This window comes from Procambarus clarkii, chromosome 16 (assembly GCF_040958095.1).
Source record: "Procambarus clarkii isolate CNS0578487 chromosome 16, FALCON_Pclarkii_2.0, whole genome shotgun sequence".
Classification (NCBI taxonomy): Eukaryota; Metazoa; Arthropoda; class Malacostraca; order Decapoda; family Cambaridae; genus Procambarus; species Procambarus clarkii.
The window spans coordinates 25,580,769-25,600,933 of record NC_091165.1 but is presented as its reverse complement, the minus strand read 5'-3'; the positions used below and the strand labels follow the sequence as shown (position 1 = coordinate 25,600,933).

Below are 20,165 nucleotides of genomic sequence, written 5' to 3'. Positions count from 1 at the left end.
TGTGATTTTTTCATATCCTTGTTTCGTAATCTATTTTAATAGAATTTAATACTATAGTTACAATCACACTTAGGGGCTATCAGTCCCAACGATTTTAATATCCAAGAACGACAAAAAATTTTCAAGGCACCTGGCAATGTACAAACAATAAGACAATCAAAACACATAATAATTTCTACATACAGCCAGATCATTAGAGATATCCTGACCACCAACACTAAAATAATCTACAACTATAACAATAATAGAAGATTAGACATCGGGGAAGTACTACATATCAAACAGTGTCATCCTGTTATCCACAGCCAGATCATACTTTGGTTCATTCAACCATTCTCAAGACAAACACACAATATCCAGCTCTCCCTGCCCCCAGCCATCATTGACTGGGTAACACCTAACTTCACCCCAGCCTTCTTGGTTATATATTCTATTCCCCGGCTAACTTGGATACTTCCCACTGCCTCCTAAGATGTTGACACGCTCAACTAAACACATCTCTTAGCATCAGGCTAAGCATATAATTACAAAATGAACTTGGAGAGAGAATTTTCCAATTTCCTTTCGCAGTGAAAAACATAAGAAATAGAGAAGATTCATGGTAGAATCTTTGTTGTAACCTGTAGGGGGTCTGACAGCGCTTCGGATTCTTAGTCCTGAGGTTCCGGGTTCGATCCCCAGTGGAGGCGGAAACAAATGAGCAGAGTTTCAGTTACCTTGATGCCCCCCCCCCTGTTACCTAGCAGTAAATAGGTACCTGGGAGTTAGCTGCTTCCTGGGGGGGGTGTAACAAAAAACGAGGCCTGGTCGAGGACCGGGCCGTGGGGACGCTTAGCCCAGAAATCATCTCAAGATAACCCTTCCAGTCACATTCGATAACATGTGTCTAGAAGAAAGACTCCGCCCAAAATCTATAAAAATGTCTGTGTGTCTGTCCGAAGTTGGAGGCCAGCCGCTTGGGGCTAACCTCACTCAACACAGCAAGATGAATCGTATCAGTAACGGGAGTGTCATAGACCAGACGGCGGTCGACTCCAGTACCACATGGAGAAATATTGGCATTTATAGTGACCCTTGCGGTTTTCACGCTCCGAAATAAAAACAGGGGTTGTGTTTCCCGTAGAGTTTTGATGCTTACTCCTGCGTCATTCACTTTGGTTCAAAATCAAATCAAAAGATTAGAGTATTACATTTTCTTAGAGAGAGAAGAGATGATGGATGTTTGGGGGAGAGGGAAGAAGAGAGAGAGAGAGAGGGAGGATAGGGATAAACAGGAAGGAAGAGAGACCCGAGCGCAGCCGGGTATCCCACAGGTTTATATATATATATATATATATATATATATATATATATATATATATATATATATATATATATATATATATATGTGTGTGTGTGTGTGTGTGTATACAGAATTTAACATCTACATTAGCCAATTTTTCAATAACACTAAATTCAAATTAGGGTGGAAAATTAATTGAGATGATTCAGAATCGCTTCACAGACTTTAAAATAGACGAATGAGAGACAGATGCCATTTAATTCTGCAAAATGAAGGCTTAAATCCTTAAAAATTGTAATAGATATCAATTGGACATTGCTGAAATTAGACTCTGGGCCTCATGATCAAGTGAATTGATGTAAATATGATCTTTATATTGTATATTATTTAATGAAAAAAAAGTTTTAAGCCATGAAATTGATGTAAAAATATTTGAAGCAAAACAAATACGATATGAGGTTTCATAGCACAAAATTGTATAATACTACGGCTTATGTTAGGTTTATTGAACAGACGTTCTTAATAAGTTATTACCATTCTGAACACATCTGCAGCATAGTTGCCTGACGTACTTGTACTGTAGCCCAAAGGCTTGGCGTTAATTTTATTTGATAATTTGTCTTATAAGGTTAGGCTATGTTGATAAAGCCTACAATAATTACATCAATGTACTTTATATATATACATAAAGAGTACTCAATTTTAAGTTCAATTTCACTCTTCGAGATCACACTTGACAAACAGCTCCTCTTTTAAGGGAACTCTTGGGTCTTGAGTCTTCCTATAGATGGTTCTCTTGTCCTTGCCTACAGCTCCTCTCTTTCTTGCTGTTTTATCTCGTTCTCTGACGCCTCTGTGAACACCACTCGCTCTGGGTCGAGTATGAGGTTCTCCTTGGTGGGCAGTGTTGCCCAGAACTCCATCATCTGTTGGATGGTGAGGATAACTGGTGAGGCTGAGAGGGACAGAGGGGTGTGTGGGAGTGTATATGGTGTGTTATTATCTGGCGTCGGTGGTACGCGAACTGACACACAGGTGTAACGTTAGTACCCAAATGGGGCCACATAAATTTTAAATATATTTTTCCAGTGTCAACAGTGAACAAATAGAATGCGTTGAGGAGTCAAGTGGTGGAGGCAAACTCCATTCACAGGTTTAAATGTAGATATTCCAGAGCTCTGAAATCATACAACGTTCGATTAAGGGTTGAGACAGGACCTTACAGTCGCAGCTCATCCCTCCACAGGGACAGGTAGGCGAGCGCACACGGACACACATCTAAACATTAAGAACACAAGATTAAAGGAAATTTCCGAAGGCCTATTGACCCATACGAGGGAGCATTGTTAACCTTAAGCATGTTTTGTTTATTGTGTGATTTTCAACTTTCATAAGTGTAACCGATTTGTATTATTAAGTCAGGGCGAGGGAAACTCACCTCCTTGCGGGAATTCTCGACCATTGAGGGCGTGAGGTTGATGTTGAGGTGGTTAGGGGTGGAGCATGTAGCAGGAGACCATGTGAAGCCGAGAGAGGCATCAGGTGTAGGCGACCTGGACAATAAAGATTATAATAAACGGAGGTCATCACATAATTCACACACACACCTGCGTCTTGCTCATGCAACCGCTTCGGGTGTCAAGCCCCCGTGGTAGACCGCAGTATATTACCCAGTGACAATTTAGGTGCCTAACCCTTTATCAGAGCCTAGTGTCTTACCCTGTAGCAGCGAAATTCACCCAGAGTTGGGTGAAGATGTTGCGCACGCGCTGGTCTTCCGGGGTGGAGATGGGTAAGATGGTGAACAGTGGACCACCGTGGAACATGTAGATGAGGTCGTCGGCGTGACTCACCCCTGGGGAAGGGGTACGAGGCTTCACTAGTCATGTCAACTGAAGGGTACTGACGCCTCGCCACCAGCAAGCCAACCAAGTTTTACGCAACTTTGTATTCTTGCATTTTTTACGTTGTAAAATTTGACCTAATTAATTCTTTTAAAAATAATAATGCATGTTTAGATAGCTTTCGAATTACAGGAAATTTTAATGCAAAATTGGTAGGTATATTTTGATCCTAACACATCATGCATGGATATATTAACAGTGTTTCTCCTTATAGCCTAAACATATATATCTAGACATTTATTCTTGCGTAACCTGCCAGGTCAAGGTCAGAATACTCACACACACAAGCTTTAAGGTATTGTCGCCAGAGGTTGTCACAACAACCGCTTCCGGCCTACTGAAACCCTATAGATGGCAAGTCTTGACCAACATGAATATTTGCAATTGAACTTACATTTCTTATCCAAAGTGAACCCCGGGAACAAGTTAGTAAGACTGAGCTGGCCGCTGTAGGTAAGCTCGTAGGTGTAGGTGGCGGCCACCTTGGAATGGAGTCTCGTCACCCACTCGTGTCCAACAACGAAGCCTCGGTCACTGAGCATCTGCAACAAGGCGGAGGGCATCATTGCTGGTATGGTGTGTGGTGCTGGTGCTTTATATATCTATATATATCTATATATGCAATTGACGATCACTAAACACTGATCATTTGTATGCGGAAAAACCACAAAGAAATGGGAAAGAGAGGTGAACGTGTCGGCCTGTTAGAGCCTTTGTCAACACCAGACTGACCGAAACGTTCACCTCTCTTTCCCATTTCTTTGTGGTTTTTCCATATATCTATATATGTGTGTAAATCACGAAAAATAAACACGTGATTAAAAATGTGACAGTGTCCAGTACTCGACCTGTAAAGCCACGCCTTCTGAAGATGTATTAATATACGAAAGTACTTAAGGAAATTCCTGTTTCAATTTTCCTCCGTGGTCTGACACTGTCATATCTATATATGTATACATATATATACATATACATATAAATTAAGTGAGACTACAGGGGTTTACTATTAAACAGTGAATTCATCTAAGAGACCTGCATAAGAATGGAATGAGGGAGTATTATATATAATAATGCTATTTACCAGGATGAGTGACCACCCCGGCAGCCTCGCCCTTATCTTGAGATGGTTTCGGGGCTTATAGTCCCCGCGGCCCGGTTCTCGACCAGGCCTCCTTAGCAAGGAAACCTTGAAAAGTTTAACAAGCTTTCTCTCCCAAAACATTATATACCATAAGAAACACTTTTAGGAGAAAGTTTTGCACCTTAACCAGTGGCAACAAAAGATAGTCTATAGACAGCACTAAAGTGTATAAAAATAGGTTATAAAAATAGCCTATATTTAATCTCAAGTCTCCTCTTACTAGGGAAGTTTCAATTTGTCACAAGTAGTCAGTCGACTTGCCTCCACAACTGACCTGGACGACCTGGTCGGCGTTCTCCTCCTCCAGGTTGACGCCGCCCAGGTAGTGATGGAAGATCCTGGTGGCCAGGTCAAGCGGGGTCTCGTCGTCTGGACTGATCTCCAAGAAGGACAACCCGGCCGTGGCGAAATTGTCTTTCAGTTCAGAACGAAGTGACTTGTTCCCGTAGATTTCTGAAGAACAAGTCAATCTTAGACAATGTCATAGATTTTTTAGGTTATAGACGAACGAATCGAAAACAATATATTTCCACAAAATATTAAATTACTTTATATTTAATTTATATTTAACTGGTACCGTAAAAAGTTTTCCAGCTTTATAAAACTCATTCTCTTGAAAAGCAATCTACCTGTCGCCGTCATTCCAACTATCATACTTACCACCAAGAAGGTTCCTCTCCATCTTAAACTCTTAGACGTCGCAAAACTACATCCAAGTTTCAAACCTTCTTCACCCTACACCTCCATTTTTCAACCAAAATAGGAACATTTAACCCTCTTCTTCCTCCCAAAAAACTACCGTTTCCAAACCTTCCACCACATCCACCGTTGTTGCGGAGCCTCATATCATTGTGGTCACTTCACCTGAGCATCCTCAGGCTCCAGTGGCCTCCTCTCCGGTACCTGAGCCTCTGTGCACGCCCTCTCTCCCACACCTGCATCTTGCAGCAACATCACGCTCTTTGTTCAAATTAGCTATGCCACCTAATTTAGATTTTGAGCATCACCACTCTAGGTGACCCCTAGATATAATCTGTTCTGCGCTATGTTGCCGTAACCTGAGTGGAAGATATTATAAACCCTGTAATGCTTTGGTCTGGTAACCGGGTTGGCTACTACCTCTCACTGTGTGTGTGTACGTGTGTGTGTACGTATATGTGTGTGTGTAGGAGGGGGGGGGGGTGCTCACGTGCGCCGTACAGGGCCCCCTCGTGTGACGTGACGCCAGTGATGACAGGCACCCTGCTCTGCTTGCCCTCCTTCAGCAGCAGCGCTGGCTGCGCCGGCAAGAAGTCCCCATCCACCCGCGGCGCCAGTATCACAGGTCCGCTAAGATAATCCTGTGGAGCCAGGGGGGGGGGGAAAGTTAGAATCAGGATTATAAGAATGGAGAGCAACAAGCCAGGGATTATGAGAGGTTTAATGGGGGGTTCATAGTAAAAAATTAATGAAAAAGGGAATGAGGGTGTTGCGACCCATGATTTATTGTGGATGTTAGTACAAGACCTACCGAAGAGCAGCGAAAGGTATGACGAGACTGAATAAAGATTGCTGATACATGTAAACGAACGATATCTTGAATAGCAAGGTGATTACACTGGGCCATAGGCACGTGGCCCAGGCTGAGGGATCAGTCACGTCAACAAGCTAGAGAAACATTTCCTGATGCCTAAAGGACAGAAGTAATACCGGAGGGCCCACAGAGCAGGTGACCCAGACAATATGATGACCAGAGTCAGTAGCTGCGAGACGTCTATAATGGGGGGAGTGAACTGGGACGTGAGCGTTACCCACAAGTCCTCGGTAATACACGTAGTCTCCAGAAAAGTGAGGAGAGTGGAGTTGTCTGGCACCGAGAGAAGAAGGGAAGGTGTTGCACAGGTAAAGGTTGAGAGTAGTGAAGATTTCGGTCCTCTGCCTCAGACGTTCACCCAGTTAGTGTGGGGGGGGGGGGGGGAGGGGGGCCTCACACAATCAAACACACACATCATAATGACTTACGAAATGGTCAATCAGAATTGAAGTTAATTTGTGAGCGTCGGCCTCCTGAAGACAGGTGAGAAGGTCTTGGCTGTGTTTGGTGTCCGCGCAGCCCAGGGCCCGACCCGCGTGGTGGGCCACCTTTCTGTACGACCACCCGTACGACCACGGGCTCAGGGCCGACCCTGACTGCATGATGGCTTGCGAGAAGAGGCCTGCAAGAATATGCACTGAAGGTATATGATTTTAAGCAGGGAGTAGTGCAATAGAGTCACATGTGTGTATCTCTTTCTTTCTCTCTCTCTCTCTCTCTCAGAGCTGTCACGCGCCGCCACTGACCTTGGGACTTGGGTGACAACATGTGGTAGTTGACGGAAGCGGCGCCGGCACTCTCCCCGAAGATAGTGACCTTTTGTGGGTCGCCACCGAAATGGTGGATGTTGCTCTGCACCCAGCGCAGCGCCAGGGATTGATCCAGTAACCCGAAGTTACCAGGGATGACGTCGTCCTCCGTGGACAGGAAACCTGGCGTATAGTGCCAGATACATTAGAGATAAGTCAGGTGCTAGAGGGCGGAAGTTCATCGCCCGTGAACAATCACAGTGTTCTTGTTTTAACAAATTAACTTTAATTATAGTAAACTTGCACACACAAACATTTGCACGCATCATATAATAACATCATTGCTACATTTGAGCTGTGAAAGGACGCCCTTGATTTTGAAGTTTATTAAAATATAAATTAGTGTATGATTATTAAATGTAACACGGCGCTGTAGTGTTTGCGCGCCGTGTTATATTGTGGGCCGTTGTGCATGTGTTGGTGTCAGTCTCAGCTTGGAGTGGTGGTCTCGTAGACTACAAGGCTTCGTGTTATTTTAGTGGTGGCGCTACTGTCACGTCGGATCTTTTGTGTGACTACATCGACGGAGTGTGAGCACACGTTGGGGCCATGAGTGATGGTGTGCGAATGTCAGGTACGAGTCAGCGAGTGCGTGACGGCTGTGTTCTTTCTCCACTTGAGAGGCGTGACTGCCTCATGCGAGGTAATGTCTACGAACATTCCTCCCTAACTGCTGATGCTGTTTGACCCGATTATTATCTTTTCCCATGTTCTAGAAGCCTCCTGCCCTGCCCTGGCTCCAGCGCGGCTCACCTAGCATCCCCAGACGGTACTGTAGCACCACCAGCACTACGTCATGGTTGAGGAACACGTAGGGAGGGTACTCGCCGGCGCTGCCACAGTAGAAAGCGCCGCCGTGGATGAACACCATCACTGGCAGGTCTCTCCTGCTGCTGCCCGGCTCCTACAACACAAGAAAATAGGTTAGAGAGAAATATATGCGATCAAAATATATTTAAAATTGGCACACACACACACACAGAAGACAGAATAGACATAAGAGCTCGGGGAGACATGATCACCACATACAAAATTATCAGGGGAATTGACAGGGTATGCAAGGATGGATTATTTAACACGGGTGGTACACGCACAAGGAGACACAGGTGGAAGCTGAGTACCCAAATGAGCCACAGAGACATTAGAAAGAACTTTTTCAGTGTCAGAGTAGTTAGTAAATGGAATGCATTAGGAAGTGATGTGGTGGAGGCTGACTCCATACACAGTTTCAAATATAGATATGATAGAGCCCAGTAGGCATAGGAATCTGTACACCAGTTGATTGACAGTTGAGAGGCGGGACCAAAGAGCCTAAGCTCAACCCCCGCAAATACAACTAGGTGAGTACACACACGCGCGCGATAGGAGAGATAAGAGGGGAATGTGTGTGGAAAGGGGTAGAGACCGTGGGTGCAGCCTAGTACTGCTGGTATTATACGTGACAGATTACACGTACACACACATTACTATCAACAAACAGCCAGCCGCCAGACACAGGGCCGACCACGGTTACTGTGACTGGACTAGGGACTCACCGAGGGTGTGAACACATTCAGGTAGAGGCAGTCTTCCGAGCCAATCAGATCATTCTTGCCGCCAAACAATGAGAAGATGGGCACCTGAATGCAACTGGGGGGGTCGACCGAGCCGTCACGCACCCCATCCCAGCTAGGGGCCTCCACGGGTGGCTGAGAAAGAGAAAAAACAGGTTGGTAGGGAGCGGTGTGTAGGGCAAGAGTTCCCTCACTATATTGTCACACTCATATTGGGATCTGACCGTGGAGCAGTACAGTGAATCCTTTTAAGAGCTTCATTACTTTCAGAGTTGTTTTATTATCTCGAGAGGCTTGTTCTATTTTGTATGTAGTAGTCTAGTTCCTTTAGTATTTTGTTAATACTGTTTCTCTTCATTCTGTATTGTACTCAAAAGGTGAAGGGCCGAAGTACTTTCTAAAAAGCTATCATTCTCTATTTTGTTATTGCACTAAATACAAAACTTGTGGGAAAATAGTTTGTAAAAAGCCTCTGTAGTCAAATAATAGCAAGAGCTTCATCGACATCTGAAGAAGACATCATTGCTTCTCAGTTGACTTCACTAACAAGGACAAATTATTTTCCGACTTTTAGCCTGCTGTGATGTTATTTTTCAGGTTAAAATTAGTGTCCAAGACTTAGAGCTCGGAGAGGAAAATAAATGATAGATAAAATAATACCTGTTGATACATCACTGATAACATTAGTCCAGATATGATCAGTGGCACTTACTGATGAGGTGACCATAACCTCAGGTGCCTCACCTTCAGTCTCAAGGCTCCAACAGGAGGCTGGGCGAAGGGGATGGACTTGTAGGAGTAGAAGGTGGCTCCCTTGAGAGAGTGTTCCTTCTGGCCAGAGATCCTGCCTTGTTCTGTGTTCACCACCGGGACGTCGGCCTCTTGCCCCATCACCCCCGCCGCCGCCACCAGCAGCATCATCACAGCCGACACTCTCATCGTCGTTACCCCGCCTGAGGAGAGAGAGAGATATAGCATCAACAAGACGTTGCCTCCTCCCTAGTCCCTCTAGCGGAGACAAGGGAGTCATTCCTTCCTCTAGCCCGAACAGTGTTTGCTGCCATCGCTAACATCGGCTTGTTAGCGGCTTGCCTTTGTCTTTCTAAGAGGACAAGGGTGAGGTGCATGAGGCTGTCTCATGCACCACCATCAACAACCGCCACTAACCAACTAACAGTACTAACACATTTCCACACACATCATAACAAAGCAGCACCAACATACACAACCACACAATAGACAAGCCTCTAATATCTCTCCCACACTGCCTATTACATTCTTATTCAAAATTTTCTGCTGATCCAACGACCCTCTTCCCAATTACAAATGCTCGATTAATGAAAATACAACAGGAGACAACCACTTCCCTAGAAAAGTGACAATTCTTTAGTGCAGATTTTCGGGGGGAAGACTGAATAACATGTGTTATGGTGGTCTACCTGCCTGTTGTTGATTCCGGGTCTCTATGTCCCCGCGGCCCGGCCCCGACCAAGCATCCTTGTAATTAAAATTTCATTTCTGACATCTTATGTCGTTGCAACTATGAATTTTAATACAAATTGTATTATGTAAGAGACAACATGTGTACATCGTGTTCAAGGCGACTGAAGATCAATTACAGATAAGCATTCAGACCCGAGAACTGATTACCAGTGCTGTTGCTTTGTGCGTCTTTGATATCTCAAGTAGATTATTTTAGAATTATTCCTGTTATCTCGCTCGTATGATTATATTAGCATCATCCAATCTCTTCTGAGAGAAGGGTAGAGTGATTGCCACAACTTCCACAAATACTTAGTGACACCAGAGTCAGACATTCACGGACGTCCGGATGGGAACCTCAAGTACGAGACTAGTATGAAAGCACTAAATCAAGTTCAAGTTCAAGTATGTTTATTGAGACAAGAAAAAAATACATCTCAAAGGGATAGCGTAGCTTAGGCTATTTCTACAGTCCACAAGCGTAGAGGAATGAGAGTGGAGACATTGTCACAGCATGCAGTATTATTAGAGATCGACAAAGTGGATAGAAATAGGCTGTTTTATAGCCTGCCTGATATCTGGGCTTTGAGCCAAAAGCTTAAGTTGAATACCCGAATGAGCGAAATGGATGTAACTAAAGGTTATCTGTGACGTAAGTGAAGTAGTGGAACACATTAGGCCCGGAAGGGGTTTTCATGGCCTTATGATCCGCGGTTACGCATTTTAAACCCTTTTTAAAAAAGATAAACGGTCATTTTTGTAATTACTATAGGAAAATCTATGGAATACTAGGGCGGTATTTGTATTAAAAATTAAGTAGTGTCCATACGCCGAAAGAAGTAGAATAACATTACTCGTTTCTTACACGCAGACCTGAATAGCTATATGTGTTCTAACACACAATTATGTATTTTATTTACTTTTTGCAAATTTTAAATTTAAAATGTACAAATAGTGAGAGTGAATGTTGTGAGGCTTGATGGAGCACTCCCCCCCCCCCTCACTATGACTGTTGCTACAGTACTGACCTTCGCTCCGTCGGTCACTCACCCACCTTGATAAACACTGTGGGTGTCCTTGTAAAGCAGCAAAGGGTTCGTGTCCTCACAAACCCTTTGCTGCCTCTAATCACAGTATTATGTAAATATACAGCCCGTCCTCTAAACAAAGATCCAAAGTCCATTCCATGCACCCGCCAAACTCGCTGTTTATGAATGAAAAACGGTTTACACACGACTCAACTGATTTCGTTCGAACACTTCCGGAACAAGTGTTTCACTGACGAATTTTGTTCGAACCACAACGCTGTAAATGCTTCACCCACGTACTACAAATACAAATAATCGCCAACAGAACCTAAACACCTAACCTATCCTATGCCTATATATATGCACAATATGCTAATATATTATAATTTTAATTTATATTTGAGAAAATTCCTGTTTTGAATGAACAGCATGTACAAATTCATGAATGCGTCTGTGGGGTCGACCGCTGGATGTAATGGACCTGAGTCGAGAACGGGTTGCTTCACTGACGGGGATGATAGTGGACAAAATTAGGATGCTATTTTGCCAATAGCATCCCCTACTGGACTCTGTGCCCTCAGGTTCTGATGTATAGCGACAGACTCGCAATACAGTTAGGGGTGTTACCTTGAGGCTCAGGGTCGCCCTCAGTGATTTTATTGTGTCCCCGGCCTTGGTGAGTGCTGCGCCATCCTCAAGGTCGCTGTCCACTCCGGGGGCAACACACGCTTACGTGCATGAGCTCTGCTTCCTTGTTGTGGGGTCCCATGTGGTGTGGCCCACGTGGTGTAGCCCACGGGGTGTGGCCCACGGGGTGTGGCCTACGGAGTGAGGAGGGTATTGCTAACTCATCCCAACGTTGCGAGTATCAATAATTATATTATTGCAAACCACGACCCAAGGAACAATTGTGTGTTTCCCCGGCCCCACTGAGGGCCTGACTGCCCCCTGAGCCATATTGTCCATGCCTTGCTGACGGCTAGTACAGTACTACCTACACTAAGCAAGTTACAGAATGAAGGCAGGTCAGGGGCAAACAGTTATTATTTATGGGATCTCGTAGTACAGTTGGCTCCGTTCTCGATTCGCAAACGGGAATCCCGGGTTCGACTCCCGAGCGGGATAGAATTGGTTTGGTACATACGCGGATGTAATTCAACACACACACACACACACGTTACAGGCGCCAGAGTGTGTAATAGCACATATTCACATGATATGTCATCAATGGTAGATTCTGAAGTGCTCTTGTGTTATGTGACCACATTCACTCTGGTGTCACGTGACCACATTCACTCTGGTCTGACATGACCACATTCACTCTGGTGTCACTTGACCACAAAATAAACCCTCGTTGATAAACATATCGGAAGAGAAGCAGAACAAATGAGAGTGCATATTCTTCAGTGTTGCGTGTCTCCTCTCCATAGCGAGATAAATACCTTACTGGAGGAAGGAGAATGTCTTCCGGGAGCGGACAGGTGGTGGGTGCGTCCTGGTGGTCCGCTTGCCAGGGACGACTGGTGGGCTGTCAACTCCCTGGCAAAGAGTTAACCTGGGGCCGCACGCGCTCCGGGGACGACCTTCACTTCTGCCCCAACATATCACAACATTGTTAACAATAACATGGGACTTGGGACTCACCGTGACAATGTAGCTGACGCATCAATATAATATTCCTCGTATAAACGATGCAGAAGTAAACGTGTGTGTGTGAAAATTAGGATTAAGGACTTGCCGGAAACGCTACGCGTGCTAGTTAGTGGCTGTACAAGAATGTATGAACTCTTGTATATGTAAATAAAAACTAAATAAACAAATTACAGGGAATTATAAAACGGGAGGATAAATCCTTATGCAAACTGCACGTACCATCTAGAAGAGGAGTTAGAATTATAATCAGTAAGTATATTGCAAAAAACGGCCAATAAAATAAGTATATTGGTAAATGATACTATAATATATATATATATATATATATATATATATATATATATATATATATATATATATATATATAATATACAATATATATATATACAATATATATATATATATATATATACAGTATATATATATATACAATATATATATATATATATACAGTATATATATATATATATATATATATATATATATATATATATATATATATATATATATATATATATATATATATATATATGTTCTTGTCTTGTCCTTAGTAAGGACAAGACAAGAACATATCGATGCCAACACAGAAGACAATATATATATATATATATATATATATATATATATATATATATATATATATATTACATAAAACACATACACATATATAACAATCACTGTTCGAAGACCTCATCCAGCTCTTCGAAACAAAAATTTCGAAAGTTTTTCGTATTTCACCACATTATCAAGGACACAGGCAGAAGACATAAGAATATATACCCAACTACACCGGTCCAAGAGAGAGAGGACAAGGCGACTTTTGTTCTCGATCTCCTGTTGACGCCGGTATGTTGCTGGGAGTGAGCCAGACCGCGCGCGACAGACATCATTGCGTGCCGGCGCAATACCAATACTAACTAACGTGACTGCTGGCACTGCTTGTCTGCTCTCTCACGGCTTTGTGGTGCAGCTTCCAATAGGGTGGGACCAAGAGGAGGGGCCACAGCGGGTGGGGCCAAGACGTGGGGCCACAGTGGGTGGGACCACGACGAGGGGCCACAGTGGGTGGGACCACGACGAGGGGCCACAGCGGGTGGGACCACGACGAGGGGCCACAGCGGGTGGGACCACGACGAGGGGCCACAGCGGGTGGGACCACGACGAGGGGCCACAGCGGGTTGGACCACGACGAGGGGCCACAGCGGGTGGGACCACGACGAGGGGCCACAGCGGGTGGGACCACGACGAGGGGCCACAGTGGGTGGGACCACGACGAGGGGCCACAGCGGGTGGGACCACGACGAGGGGCCACAGCGGGTGGGACCACGACGAGGGGCCACAGTGGGTGGGACCACGACGAGGGGCCACAGCGGGTGGGACCACGACGAGGGGCCACAGCGGGTGGGACCACGACGAGGGGCCACAGTGGGTGGGACCATTATCCCTCATGATAACAGGGTACATTATCTCTCATGATAGCAGGGTACATTATTTCTCATGATAGCAGGGTACATTATCCCTCATGATAGCAGGGTACATTATCTCTCATGATAGCAGGGTACATTATCCCTTATGATAGCAGGGTACATTATCTCTCATGATAGCAGGGTACATTATCTCTCATGATAGGGTACATTATCTCTCATGATAGCAGGGTACATTATCCCTCATGCTAGCAGGGTACATTATCTCTCATGATAGCAGGGTACATTATCTCTGATGATAGCAGGGTACATTATCTCTCATGATAGGGTACATTATCTCTCATGATAGCAGGGTACATTATCTCTCATGATAGCAGGGTACATTATCTCTCATGATAGGGTACATTATCTCTCATGATAGCAGGGTACATTATCTCTCATGATAGGGTACATTATCTCTCATGATAGCAGGGTACATTATCTCTCATGATAGGGTACATTATCCCTCATGATAGCAGGGTACATTATCCCTCATGATTCATACATGATACGTTGTACGTATAATGTAGATACATTATACCTACTAATTCATCTTCTGGAAGTGTTGTTATATAATCTTTTATATTCTATTTTTGTATATTTTTATATCTTTAAATTCATAATGATTTGCATAATACCTTGAACGTTATTTATATTTTTTTCATTAAATTTTGCTGAATAAATTGTTCTTTTTAAGCACCGAAATCCTTGGATGACAAATGAAGTTTTTTTTTTTAGTTTGAATATTCATTGTAAAGATAATATTTCCAAGAAGAAAATCTATTATATAAATATATTCAGTATTAACAAAAAAAAGTTAAAAAATTATCAAATAACTTCTGTGTCTCTCATGAACATGTCAAACGCATCATTGACTGTTAAACTGATTAATGGACTTCTTGAATTATACCATTGAACAGTTTGACATCCTATGGAAGCAGTCAGGATTATACTACAGTAATTTGAACAATCCTGTCAAACATTTAATATTTGTTTAATATCATCTATGATATACTGTACAGTACAGGACAGTATTTAAGTTCTCAAAGTTGCATTAATATACACCGTTTTCATAAACTAATTTTACTCATTAAAACAATTACACAAAAAATATATTTTTAAATAACGTATCATGATTTTAACTTGATCGTGCACCTGCATTTACAGCCAAGCTGTACACAGGCAAGCAGTCACACCTCAGTTCCGAGCACATGTTGCCGTTTCGTTTATAATTTTACATTTAACATAGTTTGTGCATCCTTATAATCTGGAGAACTGTCCGACTATCCAGTGACACTGAAGGGGAGTATGAACCTACCTGGTGTGTGTGAAGAGAACCTTATAAATGTGGTACTTCTTGACCATTTGCAAACTGGTAGCACCATTGCTTAAATGAAGCCAAGATAAGCATTAAATAGTACAATGAGAAAGACCCGGTATAAAGAACTGGAATAACCACTATTAATTTAAACTTTGCAACCAATGTAAGCATTCATTCTCACAACCAGATACACCAAGGTTTGGCACCAATGTTTTGCAACTAGTTTAATGAATATTTGTCGTTTTAAAGTTGGAAGGGAAGATAATCGACCTTCCTTATAGGTCAAGAAACTTAAAACTATGAATGAACATGTCTGTTACAATCTGTATTTATTCAACACTGTACATAACCAAAATAAGAAATACTTATTACGGCTTATTTTTTTATTATAAATAATATACAAATGATTTTTTAAATGATAGTTTACATTGTAAATAGCTTAACTATACATTTTTCCTCACTCAATAATTACATGTCGCTGCTCTCTGAAGTGGCACCCTTTCTTACTACAGGCATATGGTTTTTGCTTATCTTATGCCACTTAAAAGTACAATATCAGAAATCTCACAAACTGCAACAGATGCAGTTTTGATCATTTCCTGAACTTAATTAAAAAAATTATTAATATTAATTTGATCCCCTTTCGTTTCCATCACTCACAGCCCTATTATAGTGATCATGATATAATTTCCAACAGTAAGATATGGATCACCACATTTTTTAAATTTTCAATTTCTTTCTTTATAATGCACCCCATACGCATCCCGTGGGCAGTACTAGGGGTAATCATTATAAATTAATTACATTCACTTGGACCAATGGAGCCTTGAACAATAGACCATAAAAGCAGCAGCCTGCAGTTCTGCCAACTAGGCCATTAGCACCCACAATAAGGATCTCAGACACACCCCACTGGTATGCAACTGGAAATTTAGGCCATCCCTGGGGGTGCCACTTGAGCATGAAGGTGTTAGATGATCCATGTTCTAGTCACATAAATTGATAACCATAATATCATGAATAAAAATTTAATTAACAATTGAATGAAGTGTTATTACCCATGATATTGCGGTTAGCAATTTATTATAAACTAATGTTTGCGAGTAAATATGAAGATGTTTTTGCAAAGCACTTCATTTTAAGACTAGAAACCATTAGGGCCAAAATCAATGTCTCATATAGTAATCGATTACAAATGAAAACACTGCAAAGCCAAAGGCACCAGCAACACCAGCTTTAACACCCGCTGAAATAAAGAAAAAGGAAAAACATGAACAACCTGTACCTAAAACAAATGAACTAGTACTATTGAACATATTCATAAATGTATCACTATTACTGCAGCTATAGTATAACAATCATTACAAAATGAAACCGGAAAATATAAACAACTTTGTTATCAAGTGTATCAAAACAGATTAGACTGTTGGGAGGTTCCATGGAAAATAAGGATATTACTGTGATGAAGTTCACTTAACTGACCTTATGGATTATTTGAGTGAAAATATCTGAGAGGGCAAAACACTAGCAAAACTACACAATATTATAGAACTATATGCATTTTTAACTAATCGTGTATCCCAGCTGCACTTATTACTAACCTCTAAGGCCAAGAACGCCTCCTGTTACAGCACCTGCATAAGTGCCATTCTTCCAGTCAGTCTTTCCACGATACTGTCAAATTAAACAACATTATTAAAGTAACAAATATATTCACTAATCAATACAATAAATTCAAACATTACTATGGTAAAACAAATTATCAGGTAAGTACTATATAATCCACAAATTATAAAACATTTTCTATACCATACAGTATGTATTACACACATTCCATGTTAATGCCCAAACTATCTACAGTATAGGAAATAAATATACCATATGTCAATATAACCTGGCTGTGTGTGTCTCGGAACTAAATTAAGCCGAGACATATACATTACAAGTTACAGGCTTAAGAGTACCATACATATGCTGAGAAGCATGTATTAAAATGCAGATAAATGGACAGTCTTAAGATATATACTGTACTTAGTTTAAAGTGAATGCAATATACTGCATATTAAAGTCTTAGATTCCTTGATTATGTATAATAATTTGTATATATTCTTGGACAGAATTTTTGCTGGAATCACTTCATTTCACACTAATACCAGTACTGGTTTCTGTATCATATCTGTGTGGCATTAATGTACTATAAATTATAAAATTTCTTTTCTTATTCAGTAATATGGAAGTATTTTCTGACCATACATACTAATGAGCAGCTCAAGAGGGAATATGCCAATTTACTGTACAGAAATTTTAAAACTATTATTATTAATATCAATATTGTACTATGCTACACTAAATTCACATTGATGGTGATAAACCAGATCACATAGTCTAAAAATCTTGATGACCCAAAAGGATTTGCCACTGAAGCAAATCTTAGTTATTTAAAACTAGGTACATTTAGATGAACAAAACTGCTTTCTTTTTTCCTTAGGTCTTCTGCTGAACTTCATTTCCCACCTATTTACTTGAGCTGGGCTTTGGTGCAAGGTAACATGGTGCACAAAGAGAACAGAAGGCACACCTCTGGTAGCACAAATGGTGGCAGAAAACTATGAACGAACAGAGCATAAGATGGAGGTCTGAACGATCAACCCATGTCCGAACTGAACACGGCCCACAGCAAAAGCCAGGGACTCATTCTCTTTGCAAGATATACTAGTTTTATTGAGTATCATATCTATAAACAGTGAGATGCTTTTTCCCACATTTCACGAGTGTGATTATCTCCAAAACTTGGTGCTAATTATCTTTGCACCTTTATGTCATAAAGGTCCACATCATGCTCAAACTAAAGTTCTGTGAAATTTTGAACAATTGCCAGCCTAACAACAACTTGTGAGCTTTCAACCTACATGTTTTTCATTATGTTTTCATAATGACATAAACACAATTATCATGGGTTATATGTGCAAATATTTTATAAAATAAATTGATACCAGACCAATATAACAAACATTACTCTACATTTTAATCAAACAACAGTACAGTAAAGTACTCACCGATTCAATTGCACACTCGACTCCTGAAAACATGAAGCCAATGGCAGCAAAGTTTTTACCATAAGATAATGTTGAAACTTTTAGCTCTCTCAAGACCTGCAAGTAGCAATAACAACAATAAGATAATGAACTGGTTGTATTAGGGTGATCAAGAAAGGTAACCTTGGTAACAAACTACAGCATATCTCATAGCTCAAAAAATTAACTGCACATTAATGAAGTTAGCTTGAACTAACTGCATTAATGTGGGGGACAATCCTAATCAAGGTCTTCTTGGCCTTCTGGAAAAAGCAGTGGCTAATGTTCCAGTTCAGCCATGTAGGCAGTCTGAATTTGCATAGACTAAGGAGATTGACAGTATGCAAAGCATATACTATAACTTAAATCACTAATTCACTTATTAAACATAATATTACCTCCCGAGCAGATGGCTGTGGTTTGTCTGGTGTTGGAATTGAAGGCGTTACACTGGCTGCAAATAGACCAATACCTCCACCAAGGACAAAGCCTGTAATTGAATAGTAATCATTTATTTATATATTTACATTAATATTTTTTGTTTGAGGTATTCATAATTGGAATAAATTTATGAAAAATCATATCAATAGTACTTTTTATCATATATTGTATATACACAGCAATTTATTTAAATACAGCATACACAAAGTTTTTTATGGACTGTGCCCTAAGCAATAACAAAACTGCTCTCATAATGTGGAAACCAGAATGAGATGAAACCTACCAATTTTCCAGAAGATAGGGGACACGGTTTTGGTCCACTATCAACCATATATATTATATTTACATGCATAAAATCATATATTTTCCCCTTACACAACCATGTGAACATCACTTTCAATAAATGTACAGTACTATAAAACATACTAAAATAGGTTTTTTCCACAAATTACCCTAATAATAAGGGTCTCTCTCTTACATGATGGCAAATATTACAGGTTAATTAAGATTCTAGAGTCATTTTCAAATCAAATGAAATAGAAAAAGTGTATATTCTACATCTAGCTTCATATTTGTGATCCAGATGGGTTTTCATGACAAGCTTTCTATTTTACAATCAGTGCATTTTCATATTTATGATACAGGTATAAGATAGTCACCTGTTTCTAGACTCTGGTTAATGAACAAATATCTTTCTCCCAGATATAAAAAATATATTATATTATGATATAGGACTTAAGCCTTGAAATGCACATGCCATCATGAGTTCTCAACCCATGGTGGCATGTTTTAGGTAATTTACAACATATGAAACTCCCACTGGTACTGATGTTCCCAATCAGTATTTGAGGCCTTGAGTATGTTAAGTTAGACTGCAAACCTGCATTATCCTGCATCTATATAATGCAGCAGTAATTTAACATGATAATACTCTCATTGATAGGTGACCAATTATTAACCATAACATACATAACACGAATAAATTATTTACTTAGATTATGGCCATTAATTAAATAAAACAAATTATGTTGAGATTTGCTTCAAATCCTCTTACCCAATTAGCTTAATACCAAAGGACTTAAGGTAGGATATTCATTGATACATTCACTAAGACATAAATACAAATATTACCTGCAAATAACGACAAAATAGCTTTAAAGGGACAGCTTTCAAAGACTGCCTCCACCGCTTTCTCTTCTCTCGACTTAAACACCACAGGAGTGAAGTTTCTGGGGATGATCAAACTTTCTCTTTCTCTTCTCTGATTACCCACAAGGAACCTGGCAATCTGATCGATCTCCTGTGGCGTAAACAGTAATTTATTCTTAACCTCATTGTCTGTGCCAACCCCAGAGTTGGCCTCGGTAGCCATAATACCTCAGCCTTCACCGCCTCTAGCAGCACTCTCCTGCAGGACAATACACTACGGCCTCGGGTCTTG

General features: G+C 41.2%; 2 protein-coding genes across 4 annotated transcripts; both read right to left on the bottom strand.

Moving 5' to 3' along the window:
- Window positions 1-1,767: 1,767 nt before the first annotated feature.
- Window positions 1,768-13,318, bottom strand: LOC123759974 (carboxylic ester hydrolase). 3 transcript variants are annotated; one of them, XM_069325334.1, is made up of 13 exons: window positions 13,206-13,318; window positions 12,215-12,363; window positions 9,007-9,215; window positions 8,245-8,397; window positions 7,463-7,613; window positions 6,647-6,832; window positions 6,329-6,522; window positions 5,517-5,667; window positions 4,602-4,780; window positions 3,581-3,728; window positions 3,002-3,137; window positions 2,721-2,835; window positions 1,768-2,208 (listed from the first exon to the last, which is right to left on the bottom strand). In XM_069325334.1, the coding sequence occupies exons 3-13, from the start codon at window positions 9,199-9,201 to the stop codon at window positions 2,089-2,091; spliced, it is 1,728 nt and encodes a 575-aa protein (XP_069181435.1). In that variant the 5' UTR covers window positions 9,202-9,215; window positions 12,215-12,363; window positions 13,206-13,318; the 3' UTR covers window positions 1,768-2,088. The 3 variants fall into 3 exon arrangements, with proteins under 3 accessions (XP_069181435.1, XP_069181436.1, XP_045601203.2); XM_069325335.1 differs by lacking the exon at window positions 12,215-12,363 and having other exon boundaries at window positions 13,206-13,223; XM_045745247.2 differs by lacking the exon at window positions 13,206-13,318 and having other exon boundaries at window positions 12,215-12,379.
- A 2,195-nt stretch (window positions 13,319-15,513) lies between these two features.
- LOC123759975 (mitochondrial import inner membrane translocase subunit Tim22) lies at window positions 15,514-20,165 on the bottom strand (the record flags this gene model as incomplete). The annotated part of the gene is given in 5 exon segments (XM_045745248.2): window positions 15,514-16,455; window positions 16,811-16,883; window positions 18,266-18,361; window positions 18,682-18,773; window positions 19,856-20,165. Coding segments are annotated over 5 exon segments (582 nt in total). The 3' UTR covers window positions 15,514-16,375.

Coding starts and splice junctions, on each gene's coding strand:
- LOC123759974 (XM_069325334.1), bottom strand. CDS start 9,201: ATGAGAGTGTCGGCTGTGATGATGCTGCTGGTGGCGGCGGCGGGGGTG. Junction 3,138..3,580: donor GTTCACTTTGGATAAGAAAT/GTAAGTTCAATT, acceptor CCCCTTCCCCAG/GGGTGAGTCACGCCGACGAC. Junction 2,209..2,720: donor TCGAGAATTCCCGCAAGGAG/GTGAGTTTCCCT, acceptor ACCATCCAACAG/ATGATGGAGTTCTGGGCAAC.